The sequence below is a fragment of the Cebus imitator genome, unplaced genomic scaffold, assembly GCF_001604975.1.
Source record: "Cebus imitator isolate Cc_AM_T3 unplaced genomic scaffold, Cebus_imitator-1.0 Scaffold178, whole genome shotgun sequence".
In the NCBI taxonomy this organism is placed as follows: Eukaryota; Metazoa; Chordata; class Mammalia; order Primates; family Cebidae; genus Cebus; species Cebus imitator.
The window spans coordinates 3,750,628-3,767,156 of record NW_016107493.1 but is presented as its reverse complement, the minus strand read 5'-3'; the positions used below and the strand labels follow the sequence as shown (position 1 = coordinate 3,767,156).

Here is a 16,529-nt window from a genome sequence, read left to right as displayed (position 1 = left end):
CTCTTGACCTCGTGATCCACCTGCCTCGGCCTCTCAAAGTGCTGGGATGGGATAATAGGTGTGAACCACCACACCCAGCCTTTTTTGTTTTGTCTTCCTCTCACCAAGCTGGAGTGCAGTGACACGATCTCAGCTCACTGCAATCTCCGCCTCCCGGGTTCAAGCAATTCTCCTGCCTCAGCCTCCCGAGTAGCTGGGACTATAGGCGCGCACCACCACGCCCAGCTAATTTTTGTATTTTCATTAGAGATGGGGTTTCACCATGTTGGCCAGGATGGTCTGTATCTCTTGACCTCATGATCTGCCTGCCTCAGCCTTCCAAAATGCTGGGATTACAGGTGTGAGCCACCGCGCCCGGCCATTTTTATTTTCATAAAAATAAAATCTTACAATGAATCTCTTATCATGTAATAGCCAGTGTTGTCACAACAGTCCTGAGAATTGGCAATGGCCAGTGTTTCATCCTGTTCCGCAGTTGAAGAAGCCGAGGTCTCTTGACTCTCCAACCATCACAAACCTAGGTAGTGGTAGAGCTGGAGCTCACGCCCAGGTTTTCTCACGTCAGTCCAGTATGCTCTCCCCAGTACATGCTCTCCCCTATTCAGAGTTGTAAACAGTCAGAAATTCTTACCACTCTTTAGCAGATTGATGATGCCCCAGGGATATACAAGAGGCTCAGAAATATGATATCATCCTTACATGTATATGAAAGATAAAAGTTACAGAAAGAAAATGTGAAAATAAAAAATATTTTTAAGATCCCCAATATGCATTCGATAAACTATTCCAGACTTTCTTACCAGCATCTTTATAGGTTCCTTGTCTATTCCTCAGGGAGGTAAAGCTGTGGTTGTTGACAATGACACAGTGGCCTCTGTGCTTCCGATTCATCCTGTACACAGCTGCCCCCTTGAAGAACAGATAGAACCACTTAGTAGGGATCCTTATCTTAGGGCCTTAAATGTTTCTAATTAACCACTCCAATGGTGTTCGTTGTGAGGAAGAGCAGGATGTAGCTGCTCGTGCCAGTTGTTTAAACCACGGTTTTTGGGTTTTTTGGGTTTTTGGGTTTTTTTGAGACAGAGTCTTCTTTTGTTGCCCAGGCTGGAATGCAGTGACACCATCTCAGCTCACTGCAACCCCCGCCTTCCACTTTCCAAGGGATCCTCTTGCCTCACCCTCCCAAGTAGCTGGGATTACAGGTGCCCGCCACCACGCCCAAATAATTTTTGTATTTTTGGTAGAGGCAGGCTTTCACCATGTTGGCCAGGCTGGTCTCAAACTCCTCAAGTGATCCACCCACCTCAGCCTCCCAAAGTGCTGGAATTACAGGCGTGAGCCATCATGCCTGGCCAAAACCATGTTTCTATACTCTAGTCTAAACCCCTTGGAATATTTATGCCACATTATTTCTAAAGTCACATATTGAAAGACTAGGAATTCTGACCACTCTGCAACTCAGTTTTACTGCACAATGGTGATCTGAATAAAATTTCAAAGATTCTTTTTTAAGTCCTAGAGCCCAGGACAAAGGATAAATTTCATTTGCACTAAAGATCAGACACTTCCTTTTTCACAAGATGCCACTCCCCAGTATCAGAGAGTTCTTAAGATCCTGGCCCTGTCTGGGTGCAGTGGCTCACACCTGTAATTCCAGCACTTTGGGAGGCCAAGGTGGGTGGATCATGAGGTCAGGAGTTCAAGACCAGCCTGGCCAATATGGTGAAACACTATCTCTACTAAAATTACAAAAATTAGCCGGGCATGGTGGTGCATGCCTATAATCCCAGCTACTTGGGAAGCTGAGGCAGAAGAACCGCTAGAACTCGGGAGGTGGAGGTTGCAGTGAGCCAAGATTATGCCACTGTACTCCAGCCTGGGTGACAGAGTAAGAATCTGTCTCAAAAAAAAAAAAAAAATACTGGCTCTAGTGTGGAATTAGCTAATTAATTCCAAGGAAGAATACCAGGTCCTGATTAAAACCAGACTTTTCCTAGTTTGACTGGAGAAGCTCAGTTATGAAAGTTAAAAAATGGAATATGTATTTTAATATTGTCAAGCCCAGGGATTATGCAAAAGCATCTTCATTTTCATATTAGCAACATGAATGAAGAAAGCATACGCAAGGGTTTCATGAGACGACATAAATATCAAAGATTTTTTTCAGATGGTATACTTCTAGAGTGACCTAATGCCTTCAAAAAAAGAGAAATCTCTTGCGTAACTTTATTTCTGAATATAAAAATAATATACAATTTGGCATGGTGGTACTCAGGTGGCTGAGGCAGGAGAATCCTTTGAGCCTAAGAGTTCAGGACAAGCCTGGGCAACATAGTGAGACTGCCATCTTTATATATAAATATAAATATATACATATTCACAGTAGGAATTTAAAAATATGTGCAATTATTCCTGAAGACTGTTGTAAACAGCATGTGATTGCAAATTAGCTGAGCTGACTTTAGCAGAGCCTCTGTGGAGCTAAAATCATCCTTGAAATCACAGTACATCTTTATCCAAGCAGAAAATAAGTGGCTTCAGTGGATAAGAAAAGAAACTTCCCCTCTCCAGAAATAACCCAAAGGGTATGCATGACTCAAAGTGCAACAGCATTTCCTCCATAGTCAAAGGTATCAATCACTTCTGATTGATACAGAAAAAGGTGGGAAGAACAGAGGTAATTACAGAAACAGGGAGAAACACATCAGAAACAAGCTGCTCTGAGCCCTCAAAGTCATCAAAGGCCGGACCCTAGGGAGAGAGCACCTAAAGAAACCATCCTTTTGATTGCATTGGAAAAACATTTTTTTAATTAAAAAAAGAAAAAAAGAAACCATCCAGACCTTTGTGCTGGTTTCAAAATTGGGAAAGTCAGCAGATGCTCCTTGCATCCCCCTGGAGACCAGGCTTGGTGCACCATTTGTGGCTCTGTTACCTAGAAAGAGAGGTACTCAGACTCCAAATATCTTCCCCAAGCACTTAGATTTCCTCACTAATAATTTTCTGACATCGAGTCTAATTATGGAGGATTATTTTTATCTCAAGGGCCTCCTCAGACAAATTTAGCCACCATGCCCTTCCTAAAGGAGAGGCTGATGTGTCTTTGCATTCCTTTTTGCTTTGTCCAGGTTGGAAACTATGCTGCTGGCAGGGATGGGGTGGGGAATTAATTAAAACCCCACAGATCAGCTCAAGAATTCCAGCTCAAGCATTGTTGGGTTGGGTAGGCATTTATCTGTTACTGGATATACAGAGGCTAGGTGGACCTCGAGAAGAAAAAAGAGGGAGGCTGGGTGTGGTGGCTCATGCCTGTAATCCCAGCACTTTGGGAGGCCAAGACAGGCAGATCACCTGAGCCCAAGAGTTCAAGACCAGCCTGGAAAACTTAGTGAGACCCCCATCTCTAGATAAAAATATATAAAAAATTATCTGGGCATGGTGACACACGCCTATAGTCCCAGCTTCCTGGGACATTGAGGTGGGAGGATCACCTAAGCCCGAGAAGTCAAGGCTGCAGTGAGCTGTGATTGTACCACTGCACTCCAGCCTGGCAACAGAGTGAGACCCTGTCTCAAAACAAAAAGAAAGAAAAAGAAAAAAGAGGAGAAAAAGAAGTTTCCAGTTTGGCATCAGCTGAGGATCACACTGCTTTGAAGTGTTCCTGCAAACTCCCTGATTCTTCTGGAAAAGACTCTATCACAGAAAGAAGGTCAGGGATGGGTTATTTGTCACGTGGCACTAACAGGGAAATGCAACATGAAACAGTTTTCTTTTTCCTCTTGCAGAAAGTTTGTAGTAGAATCCACCAAACTCTATCCTTATCTCTGGGGCATGAGTTAGTTATTAACTACTGCTAAGGATCACTCCTCAGGCTTAGCTCAGGCTGAGCAAGTCCATACTCTCCAGACCAGAGAACACAGCAAAAGGGATCCAAGCCGCAATGGCTCAAGCACCTATAAATTCCTCCTCACCATGGGAGAAGGTAACACTCCGGGGGAAGCCACGTCTAAATGTGGGAAGCCACGTCTAAATGTTGGAAGCCACGCAGAATTGTAAAGCTGAAAGAAACTGCCTTATTCCTCAGAGGGGCGAAGCAGTCGGCTGAGCTCACATAGCAGACAGTGGGAGCGCCTGGCCTTGGGAGAGCTAGCTCTGGAACCAGACTCGGACTGCTGGGTTCAAATCCCAACTTCACTTCTTTTTAGCTGCAGTGCAAACAAAGCACTAGATTTCATGGGTCTCGGTTTCCTCACTGGTGAGAATAACAGTAGTACAGTGACTGGAGGATTAAATGACATACTCCCTGGAATCTCTCTGAACAGTGCCTGGTACGCGACAAGTGCTTCGTAATGGTAACCTAGTCAATGTTATCAACATCACAGCACACCACCTCCATGTTAGGCAAAATGACAGATGGCTAGCAAAGTTGTGTGTCTTGGACTCTAAAGGTTAATTTTCCAGAAAAGAAAAATGAGGAATGGGCTGTGACAAACTCTACTTACCACAGAAAGACTTCACCAAAGCCTGTTTGTTCGTAAGCAGTTTAGCCCAATGGCAGATTCTGGACTACTTCCCTAAGGTTATGGTTTCTGGGCAGGGATTCAGGGAACTAAACACACCATCCTCAGGTCTCTCCTCTTGTTTCTTCTCTCCCTCTGAATCAACATCTGGAACCACTCCATAGAGGACACCCACCCAGACTGCACATTCCGCTGTCAGTGCTGGCCTGAAGGCTTCAGCCCTGCTGGGGGCTGTTTCTGCTACACAGAGAGTGACCTAATTCTGAAGGGTAGAGGGAGAGCAGCTGTCTGCAGTTCCAAGATTCTGCTACACTCAGCATTCAGAGCAGAAACCACCCAGCCCTCTCCATACCGCCATAGGAAAGCCTAGTGTAATTCATGCATTCGATGTCTTGCGTTGAATTGGAATAAAAAATGAATTCTCCATTATCTGTAAACCTTCTCTTCCAAGTCATCTGAAATTCCTTCATATATATCAAATATATCTATTCCTGCCATACTGATCTAAGTTGTAAAAAGTATATTAGAAACACCTACTGTCACTCCTTGCATGCTTATTTTGCCAGGACTCCTCCTGTTGAGAAAACAAACAAACAAAAAAAATCCATGAAACGTAGGAAATTCACACAGTTGGATGAGGAACAAAAGCTAGACCTGATGGAGGGAAGGACAGATATCTAATCCCCAGCCACAGAAAAGGTCATTGGCAGGAGATGGGAAGAGAACCAGCTCTCTCCATCCAAAAGAGAAAGTTCACAAAGACGCACTGGCAAAAACAGAGTGTGACATATGCTCAAGGGTATTTATTCATTGCAGCATTACTTTGCACTAAGGACTGAAAGCAGCCTAATGTCCACCAATAGCAAGCAGCTGAAAAAACTACGGTATGTCCACACAGTGGAGTGAGATGCGGAGGACAGCCTCTATACACTTCTCCAGGGGGTGCTGTCACATGGAGAAAGGAAAATGAAATGGTATTTGGGTACACTACCTCTTTTGTAATAAAGAGAAGATATGGGTTGGACTTTTTTCAAAAGTAACAATAGGATAAATCATAAAACAAATAAAAATGGTAATCGAGGGGGAAGAAGAGGCAAGGATGCAATATAGACTACTTGGCCATACATTAATGTTTTATATAATTAAATACAAAATTAAAACAAAGTCTAGGACCCTGTCTTTTTTGCATCCTCCTCCCCATTTACCACCACTCCCTTCTCTCTATGACCCTCAGCCATCAGCCCGCAGCAGAAAGCCCCCAAGGGAACCTGAGCAAGGTGCTGGGGAAGGGCTGGCCGTGACCTGTGTGAGGGAACCGACAAATCACCCCCAAGTTCCTGGGAATGCCTCCCTGCTGGAGCCCCCAGGCTTCTGGGCTGCACAATACTATAATTTCCCAGCTCTGGCCGGGTGTGGTGGCTCACACCTGTAATCCCATTTGGGAGGTCAAGGTGGCTGGATCACGAGTTCAGGCGTTCAAGACCAGCTTGGCCAATATGGTGAAACTCCATATCTACTAAAAATACAAAAAAAATTAGCCAGGAGTGGTGGTACATGCCTGTAATCCCAGCTACTTGAGAGGCTGAGGCAGGATAATCACTTGAACCTGGGAGGCAGAGGTTGCAGTGTGCTGAGATTGTATCACTGTACTTCAGCCCGGGCAACAGAGCAAGACGGTCTCAAAAAAAAAAAAAAAAAATTCCCAGCTCTGGGGAAAACAAATGCAAAGGAGGCTTAGTTTCACTCTCCAAAAGGCTTCCTGACTTTCTTTTCACAAGCCACTGTCCCCTTCCTGAAGAATCCTAGATTCCTTCCAAGCGGCCGACAAGGGCCTGGCCATTCTGCCTTCTGGTTTTGTCCAGTACTTGAGTGAGTCTTCTGGGACTAACAGCAATGCAGACACAGCAGCAGGCTCTGCCCAGCCCCTCCAGACCTTAGCTTTCCTTGATTTGTTCTTCCCTTGGCTGATAAAGTCAGCCAGAACAGGGACTAGAAAAAAGCTTTAAGGCCTAGTTTGCCTTTCTTCTCCTGAGAATGTTGCATCCTCTGCTGACACCTCTCAAGTAACTACGTCAAAGAGGAATGAATGAATGAATGTCCCACAGCCTGGCCACACTCAGTCATCTTTCAACTTCTTTTGATTGTTTTCAAGAGGAGTCCAATAAGGCCTTATTAAGAAGAAGGTGTTAGGTCTCCTCCAACAAGAGGCATGCCTCTCCTTAAGAAAACCTTATGTCACACTTAAAAATATCTATTTGGCCTGGCGTGGTGGGTCATGCCTGTAATCCCAGCACTTTGGGAGCAGAGGCGGGAGATCACCTGAAGTCAGGAGTTCAAGACCAGCCGGGCCAACATGGTGAAACCCCGTCTCTACTAAAAATACAAAAAATTAGCCAGGCATGGTGACGGGTACCTTTAATCCCAGCTACTCGGGAGGCTGAGGCAGGAGAATCACTTGAACCTGGAAGGCAGAGGTTGCAGTGAGCCAAGATCGTGCCATTGTACTCCAGCCTGGGCAACAAGAGTGAAATTCCATCTGAATTTAAAATACATATATATATATATACATATGTAAATTTAATTTTTCAACAAATTAGGAGATGTTGCTCAAAATTCAATGAGAGTTTCTTCTCATTGAGCCCAATAAAAAATTTTTTTAAATCTTCAGGTGCTTAAGAAACATGAGATGTTTCACCAAGTTATATTTTATTCATCACTTGATGGAGAGAGGAAAGTCTGCCCAGATAACTTTTAAGACACCTTCCAACCCTAAGAGTGTGTGAAAACATGTGAGGTCCTGCACCCCAGTCCTCCCACACCTCCAGCACTGCCACAACTATCCCCGCACTGCATGTGCTGTGGCCAGAGTCATCCCATGTCAACAGAACCACACTGCTTCAGAGGCGACAGCTGAGCCATGCACCTTTAGAAACCACTGGATTTCTCAAAGACAAAGAGCAGAAGTGTGTGTGTATGTGTGTGTGTCTACATGTACATCAGTATCTGAGCACAAACCTACTTGAAAAAGTGGGTGGGAAGAGTTAGGTTTGGCAGGCAATTTAACTTAGAATTAGGGAATCCTAAATTGTTAGTGCTAGAAAATCACATTTTAAGGAGCTTCTGGGATGGCCAGGCACAGTGGCTCATGCCTGGAACCCCAGCACTTTGGGAGGCTGAGGATGGTGGATCACCTGAGGTCAATATAATGAAACCCTGTCTCTACTAAAAATACAAAAAAAAACACAAAAATTAGCTGAGCATGGTGGCGCACACCTGTAACCCCAGCTACTAGGAAGGCTGAGGCACAAGAATCATTTGAACTCGGGAGGCGAGGTTGCATTGAGCCGAGATTGCACCATTGCACTCCAGCCTGGCCAACAGAGCGAGACTCCATCTCAAAAAAATAATAAAATGAAATAAAATTTAAAAATAAAGAGCTTCTTGGGGAGTGGGGAGTGGGGAGGGGTTTGCAACTCTCTAAAAAAAGTTGTGCCCAGGGTCAGGGAGTTGGCCCATAAATGTCAGTTTAATTGGATTACAGTAAAAGAATCAAGGGGAGCAGCCTCTCTCCCTCAATATCTCAATTAGATGTCTAAGCACTTTTCTAGGACTGGAATTAATTGAATCAAGGGCTATTTTCTTAGAGAAAAGAAGCCAACTTAGGCTTTTATAAATAATTGCAATTTTGTGTTATTTCCCTTTGGGGGAGATACAAAATTCAAATAAACTCACAGCAAGCAGGCGGAGGTGTTTCTTTTAATTAAGGATGCATTTAATCTCTTAAGATCACTTACAAAGTGCCCTCCCAAAGCTGAGATTCCCTCAAATGCCTAAATACCTCCACCTGCCGAATCAGCTTCAGGGCAAGAGCCACAGAGCAAACCTCCCTGCTCTGTGTCACCTCCTGGCTGCCTGCACAGTCTTCAGGTGGAGCATTTGCCCAGCCTTTGCCAAACTCCAGGAGCTGCAGGTCATCTGGCCAGTTTCCACTGTCTCCTTTATTTAAAAAAACAAAAACACCTTCCTGGTGAGACAGGAGGGTCCTTCTTTACAGTAGAATGCTGACAGCAAACTTACAAATGTGGAGAGAATACTGGAGTCGGAAAACCATTGCTTTACAACCAACATAGCAAATGCTGGATCACACAAGAATCATCAGCGAACACTCAATCTAGGGGAAACTTCTCATGTGCAGCAGGGTATTTACAGAATCTTAAAATCTCTCTCCAGCACTTGCTTATTAATCATGTGGGGGAAAAATTGTAACTATATAAAAATTATAGAGTGAAGATATCAGAAAATGTCTTGACCAAACAATCAAAATTAGCATCATGAATTGGGGGGCAGATGGACATCTTGTGCCTCCAAATGGGATGCCCTGAGAAAAACAGATCACTTCTGTGATATTCTGGCTAGAATGTATGGCTTGAATCTAATTGTGAAGAAACACCACACGTACCAAAGATAAAGAAAATTCTACTTAATGAAAGGTGGGAGGAGTGACTGCATTCTTCAAAAGTCTCAATGGCGGCTCGGTGTGGTGGCTCATGCCAGTAACCCCAGCACTTTGGGAGGCTAAGGTGGGTGGATCACAAGGTCAGGAGTTCAAGACCAGCCTGGCCAACATGGTGAAACCCTGTCTCTACTAAAAATACAAAAATTAGCTGGGCATGGTGGCATGTTCCTTTTATCCCAGCTACTCAGGAGGCTGAGGCAGGAGAATTGCTTGAACCGGTACCCAGGAGGCAGAGGTTGCAGTGAGTCAAGATCACGCCACTGCACTCCAGCCTAGGCTACAGAGCAAGACTCCGTCTCCAAATAAATAAATAAATAAAGTCTTGATGGCATAAAAGAGGAAAATAAATGGCATAAAAGCCATGGAAATGTTCAAGATTCAAGGAGATGAAGCCGGGTGTGGTGGCTCACGCCTGTAATCCCAGCACTTTGGGAGACTGAGGCAGGCGGATCACTTAGGTCAGGAGTTTGAGATCACCCTGGCCAACATGGTGAAACCCCATCTCTACTAAAAATACAAAAATTAGCCAAATGTGGTGGCACATGCCTGTAATCTCAGATACTCAGAAGGCTGAGGCACAAGAATTGCTTTAACCCAGGAGGTGGAGATTATAGTGAGCCAAGACCATGCCACTGCACTTCAGCCTGGAGACAGAGGGAGACTCCATGCCCCCCCCAAAAAAATAGAAAAAAAAACAGTAAAGGAGACTAAAGGATCATGACAACTAAATACAATATTGCATTGTATTATATTGTATTTTTAATTTTTATTATTTTCTTTTAGAGAGGGTCTCACTGTGTTACCCAGGCTTGCCTCAAACTCCTGGTCTCAAGTGGTCCTCCCACTTCGGCCTCCCAAAATGCTAGGATTACAGGTATTGTACCCAGCCTTGTATTGTATTTATATAAGATCCTAGGTGGAATTTTGTGCTGGATGGTTTAAGAACTGTCAAGGACATTATTGGGTTCAACAGACAAAATTGGAATATGGACCATTGATTTGATAAAAGTATTATATTAACATAACTTTCCTGGCATTGATAATTGTATTATAGCTCTGTAAAAGAATATCCTTGTTATGAGGAAATACACACTAAAATATTTAGGAGTAAACGGCCATGATATATGCAACTTACTCTCAAAAAGTTCAGAAAAAAATTTTGGGTGTGGAGAGAGACAGAGAAAAAGAGTGCAAGTATGAGTGAATGCACAAAAATAATAAAGCAAACGGGGTAAAACACCAATAACAGGTAGGTGAATCTAGGAAAACAGTACATAGGTGTTCTTTGTATTATTCACATTCTTGCAACTTTTCTATAAAATTGAAATTATTTTTAAATCTAAAAATCATAACTAAAAATATGAGACCATGACAGTAGTAAAGAAGCCATAAAACAATTTTTAAGAATAAAAAATAAAGGCCGGGCACAGCGGCTCCCACCTGTAATCCCAGTACTTTGGGAGGCCAAGGCGGGCAGATCACTTGAGGTCAGGAGTTCAAGACCAGCCTGGCCAACTTAGTGAAACCCTGTCTCTATTAAAAAATACAAAAATTAGCCAGGTGTGGTGGCGCACACCTGTAATACCAGCTATTTGCGAGGCTGAGGCAGGAGAATCACTTGAACGAGGGAGGTGGAGGTTGCAGTGAGCTGAGATTGTGTCACTGCACTCCAGCCTGGCTGACAGAGTGAGACTCCATCTCAAAAAAATAAATAAATAAAACTTCTACAAACAACCCAACTAGAAAATGAGCAAAGGACTTAGACAGACATTTCTCTAAAGAAAATATACAAATGGCCTAAAAGCACATGAGGAAGATGATCAACAACCACAAAATCAAACCCTTGTGGTTTTGATTTGCATTTCCTTAATTTGCATCAAAACCACAAGGAATGGCTACTATCAAAAGGAAAAGAAAATCAAAGGAAATCAAGGAAATGCAAATCAAAACCACAGGATGGCTACTATCAAAAGAAAAGATTAGGTTTTGGTGAGGAAGTGTTGCTGGGGATGTGGAGAAACTGGAACCCTTGTGCACAGTTGGTGGAAATGTCAAACAGTACAGTCACTGCGTAAAATAGTATGAAGGTTCCTCAAAAACACTGAAAATAGAATGACTATATAATCCACCATGGGTATATACCCAAAAGAACTGAAAGCCGCATCTCCAAGAGATATTTTTACACCGATATTCATAGCAACATTCTTAAAAATCATCAAAAGGTGGTGGCAGCAGCCCAAGAGTCTGTCAATGGACGAGCGGATAACAAAATGTAGTTGACTGAGTCCTCACTCAGAGTCATCCGTAGGTTCTTGGTAATTGTGACTTTCAGTGATACAAAGAAATGTATGCTGTAGGAACTTAACTCTTAGGGAGTTTTTTTGTTATTGTTTTTTGAGACAGGGTCTCACTCTGTCACCCAGGCTGGAGTGCAATGATGCAATCTCAGCTCATTGCAACCTCCGCCTCCCAGGTTCAAGCAATTCTTGTGCCTCAGCCTCCTGAGTAGTTGGGATTATAGGTGCGCCACCACACCCGGCTAATTTTTGTATTTTTAGTAGAGATGGCGTTTTGGCCAGGCTGGTCTCGAACTCCTGGCCTTAAGTAATCCACCCGCCTTGGCCTCTCAAAGTGCTGAGATTACAGGTGTGGGCCACCACGCCTGGCCAACGCTTGTTTATATCAATTAGCCTATGGTAAAATTGGTTTTATTATATGGTATGTGGCTGAGCATGGTGGTTCATGGTTGTAACCTTAGCACTTTGGGAGGATAAGGCAGGAGGTTTGCTTGAGCCCGAGTTTGAGACCAGCCAGGGCAACAGAGTGAGACCCCCATCTCTATCAAAAAATTTAAAAGTAAAAATAAATACATTATACAGTATGCTATCACTTAAAGTCAGTTTCCAAAAATCTATCAATGCTGTTAAGTGAGGATTTACTTTATATACACACAGTGGAATATTATTCAGCCTTTACAAAGGAAGGGAATTCTGAGATATGCTACAACTTAGATGAACCCTGAAGACTTTACGTTAAGTGAAATAAGCTAGTCACAAAAGGACAAATATTGTATGATTCTACTTATATGAGGTACCCTAAAGAGTCTAATTTACATAGAGAGAAAGTAGAACAGTGGTTTCCAGGGATTGGAGGGAAGGAGAAAGTGAGAAGTTATTATTTAATGGATACAAAGTTCTAGTAAAAGAAGATGAAAAAGTTCTGGAGATGGATAGTGTTAATGTCTACACAACCCACACAACAGTATGAAGGTATTTAGCATTACTGAACTGTATACTTAAAAATGGTTAAGATGGTATGTTTTGTTATGTGTATTTTACCACAATTGAAAACAAAAAATTTCCCAGACCAAGCTAACTTTATTGATGCTGACAGAGGTTGGCAAAGTCAAACTACCCAAGTCTGCTGGAAGAACCACAAATCCCAGGGAAGACTGTCACATAGCTCCCAAGGATCATGATCAAATTGTGAGGAACAGGCTGCAAACTCTCCCAGTGTTTCCCCTTCCACCCATCCTTTCAGAGCTGAGCACCCAGAAACCAGAAACACACTTCTTGTTCTCTGGGTTGCCCAGCTACATGCTTGGCAAACCTCTTTTTCAGTAATGCATGAAGAATTTCAAAGCAGTAACAGCAGAGCATTAAACAAAGGTCTGTATTTGAACTCTGGAATTACTGTCAGGTGCCATGTACTCCATAGATTTTATGTCCCTGAAGCTGAGTCTAATTGCATCCCACAGATAAGAACAAAACAACTCAGGGTGTGTGGAGTAAGCTCAAACTAACTAGTGAGAGCACACACTAACTAGCTCTCACTAGTCAGCTAGTGAGAGCCAATTGTTAAATTTTCAGAAAATGTGCACTCTGGTTAATATGTTGTTTACTTGAAATCACCATGGCGGGAGCATATACAGCAAATGGTACAAACTGGGGCCTCTCTTTTTCTTTTTGGGGTTGGGGTTGGAAGGTGGAGCTGGTTGTTAAACAATGACCAGCACACCACTGAACCTACCGGTAAGGCTTCCAAGAATGTTTTAACTTCTGTTTGGGAAAACAGTTCTTCCTCTCCTTGATACAAAGACTCAGCTTCCTTGTCTACAGGAGGTATCCCTATCTGGGTAGCTGGAAATAAAACCACAAACAGAAAAACAAAAATCACCTTCTGATTCATAGCAATCCAAAATAACCGGTTATCAAAAGCAGCCATGTAAAGTAATTATTTTGAAGAGAATTGTAAATATTTTTTTTGAGATGGAGTTTTGCTCTTGTTGCCCAAGCTGGAGTGCAAGGGAGCAATATTGGTCACTGCAAACTCTACCTCCTAGGTTCTCGTGATTCTCCTGCCTCAGCCTCCTGAGTAGCTGAGATTACAGGCATGCGCCACCATGACCTGCTAATATTTGTATTTTTAGTAAAGACAGGGTTTCACCATGTTTGCCAGGCGGGTCTCAAACTCCTGACTTCCGCTGACCCACCCACCTCGGCCTTCCAAAGTGCTGGGATTACAGGGGTGAGCCACCATGCCTGGCCTGAGAATTGTAAAGTTCTAATTGCATATGTTTATGGAAGCCTACATGTATACCCAGAAAAAAAGGGTAAATTTATAAATTATTTTTATTCTTTGTATTGTTATATTTTCTATTGCTTTTATGTTTTTGTTGTTTTTATAATTTTATGAGTGTCTTAAAATTACTATATCCTTTACTAAATAGTATTTTAAAACTTACTATTGTTTAAGCTGCTAAAAAAAAAAAAGTATGGTGCTTAATGTGCCAGATAATTGCCAAGTAGAGATTCCTAAAGCATTACCTCAAAAAATAATATCAGAATTCAGGCTATAATAGCAAAAAAATAAGAAGGAAAAAAGAATGGAAAAAAAAAGACAATCCATTTAAAAGTGGCAATTATATAAAAATGTTATATCCATAATATGATTTCTAAGAGACCATTAATAAAAATGGGCTATATCTGTATTATTAATATATTCATTAAAATGTCAGCTATATTATGTGGGAGGGGAAAGCAAGTTATAGAATATAATTAGCATGGTCTTTGTTAAATATATATGTGTCTCTGTGTGTGTGTAATATCTATGTACACATACAATTGTTTCTAAATAGAAGAAAATCAATAACTACATATTTCAAATAGTGGTTATCTTTGGGAAATGGGTTGGTAATAGAGAAAAAAGAAAAGGAGAAAGAATTTTACCTTCTACATTCTATATTGTTTTAATTATTTGAATTTGTATTTGATTTTATTATTATGAACCTTATTTTAATAATAAATTAAAAATACTAGTCCTGGCACAGTGGCTCATGCCTGTAATCCCAGAACTTTGGGAGGCCAAGGCAGACGGATCATGAGGTCAGAAGTTTGAGACCAGCCTGGCCAAGGTGAAGCCCTGTTCCTGCTAAAAATGCAAAAATTAGCTGTGTGTGGTGGTGTGTCCTTTAGTCTTTCATCTTTATGGCAGAACTAGGCTCCAACTCTTAGAACTAAAGAAAGTCAATATTAAAATACCAATAATGATTGACACCCAAAAGAGATCACACACAGGCAGGTTGTAGAAAAGAAAAATCAAAATTAGGGCCTGGTGCAGTGGGTACGCCTGTAATCTCAGCATTTTGGGAGGCCAAGTCGGACGGATCACCTGAGGTCGAGAGTTCGAAATCAGCCTGACCAACATGGAGAAACCTCGTCTCTACTAAAAATACAAAAAATTAGCCAGGTGTGGTGGTGCGTGCCTGTAATCCCAGCTACTTGGGAGGCTGAGGCAGGAGAATCGCTTGAACCCAGGAGGCAGAGGTTTCCGTGAGCCAAGATCGCACCATTGCACTCCAACCTGGGCAACAAGAGCGAAACTCCATCCCAAAAAAAAAAAAGAAAAATCAAAATTAGAACTCTGCTGATGTAAAGCTCAGTCCTGGGCCAGGTACAGTGGCTCTCGCCTGTATCCCCAGCACTTTAGAAGGCTGTGGCAGGCAGATCAGAGATCACTTCTTGAGGTCAAGAGTTCAAGACCAGGCTGCCCAACATGGTGAAATCTGCTCCACTAAAAATATAAAAATTAGCTGGATGTGATGGTGGGCACCTGTAATTCTAGCTACTCAGGAGGCTGAGGCAGAAGAATCACTTGAACCTGGGAGGTGGAGGTTGCAGTGAGCTGAGATTGTGCCACCACACTCCAGCCTGGGCAACAGAGCAAGACTCCATCTCAAATACAAATAAAAAAAGCTCAGTGGGCATGGTGGCTCATGTCTGTAATCCCAGCACTTTGGGAGGCCAAGGCTAGTGGATCACCTGAGATCAGGAGTTCGAGACCAGCCTGACTAACATGGTGAAACCCTGTCTCTACTAAAAATACAAAAACTAGACAGGTGTAGTGGCGGTCACCTGTAATCCCAGCTACTCGGGAGGCTGAGACAGGAAAATCACTTGAACCCGGGAGGCAGAGGTTGCAGTGAGTCAAGATTGTGCCATTGCACTCCAGCCTGGGCAACAGAGTGAGACTCTGTCTCAAAACATAAAAATTAAATTAAAAAATAAAGTTCAGTCGTCAACACTCACTGAGGCAAATGTCATCAACTACATAGAAACTAGTGTGTCTTCTTTTTAAATATCCAAAATAATATGACCACTTGCCCTGTGTTTACTTTATATGGGATACAACATTACAGGAAAATGACAATTGGTTCAGAAAAAAAACTCAGAGCTAATGTGAAGATTCCAAATATTCTTTCCATATCAACTTTCTGCTTTTTATTTCTCATTTGATAATTTGATGACAAAAAGAACTGTTTTATTCTTCATAACTTAAATTATGCATTTATTCATTGTTTTATTGTTTGAGACTTTATCAATTTAATAACAGTATATTTTGCGCCACAACTCATTCTGTGTTAACCAAATTCTTACAGAGAAGTTTAGCTAGTTTCATTGTTTAACCAAAGAAATTTGCCCACTACAGTCACTCACTGAACTAAATTAAGGGTGTGGCATAAAAGTTTCATGGATATACTCAGGAGTTTTTATGTATAGCTCTTGTTTAACAGTGGAGAAATGGACTCGGAAAAACATAAATATTTAGTGTATTGACACATGGTGAGGCAGCCAGGTTTGACTTTTGTCTTGTATAAAATATCACAGCAGAACTACCTTTGTCAGACAGACTTAAAAAAAAAAAAAAGCCTGGGTGAGTTGGCTTATGCCTGTAATCCCAGCACTTTGGGAGGCCAAGGTGGGCAGATCACGAGGTCAAGAGTTAAAGACCAGCCAGGCTAACATGGTGAAACCCCATCTCTACTAAAAATACAAAAATTAGCCGGGCATGGTGGCGCATGCCTGTAATCCCAGCTACTCAGGAGGCTGAGGCGGGAGAATTGCCTGAACCCAGGACGCGGAGGTTGCAGTGAGCCGAGATTGCACCATTGCACTCCAGCCTGGGCAACAAGAGTGAAACTCCGTCTCAAAAAA

The 16,529-nt window shown here is 42.4% G+C and overlaps 1 protein-coding gene across 1 annotated transcript in view; it reads right to left on the bottom strand.

Moving 5' to 3' along the window:
• CASP10 (caspase 10) overlaps positions 1 to 16,529 on the bottom strand; it is a 37,534-nt gene that overhangs the window by 6,234 nt on the left and 14,771 nt on the right. Inside the window, exons 5-8 of the mRNA XM_017545280.2 lie at positions 13,066 to 13,175; positions 5,058 to 5,094; positions 2,844 to 2,935; positions 801 to 909 (exon numbers count right to left, since the gene is read on the bottom strand). Coding sequence (XP_017400769.1) covers positions 801 to 909; positions 2,844 to 2,935; positions 5,058 to 5,094; positions 13,066 to 13,175 — 348 coding nt within the window. The remainder of the gene's footprint in view (positions 1 to 800; positions 910 to 2,843; positions 2,936 to 5,057; positions 5,095 to 13,065; positions 13,176 to 16,529) is intronic.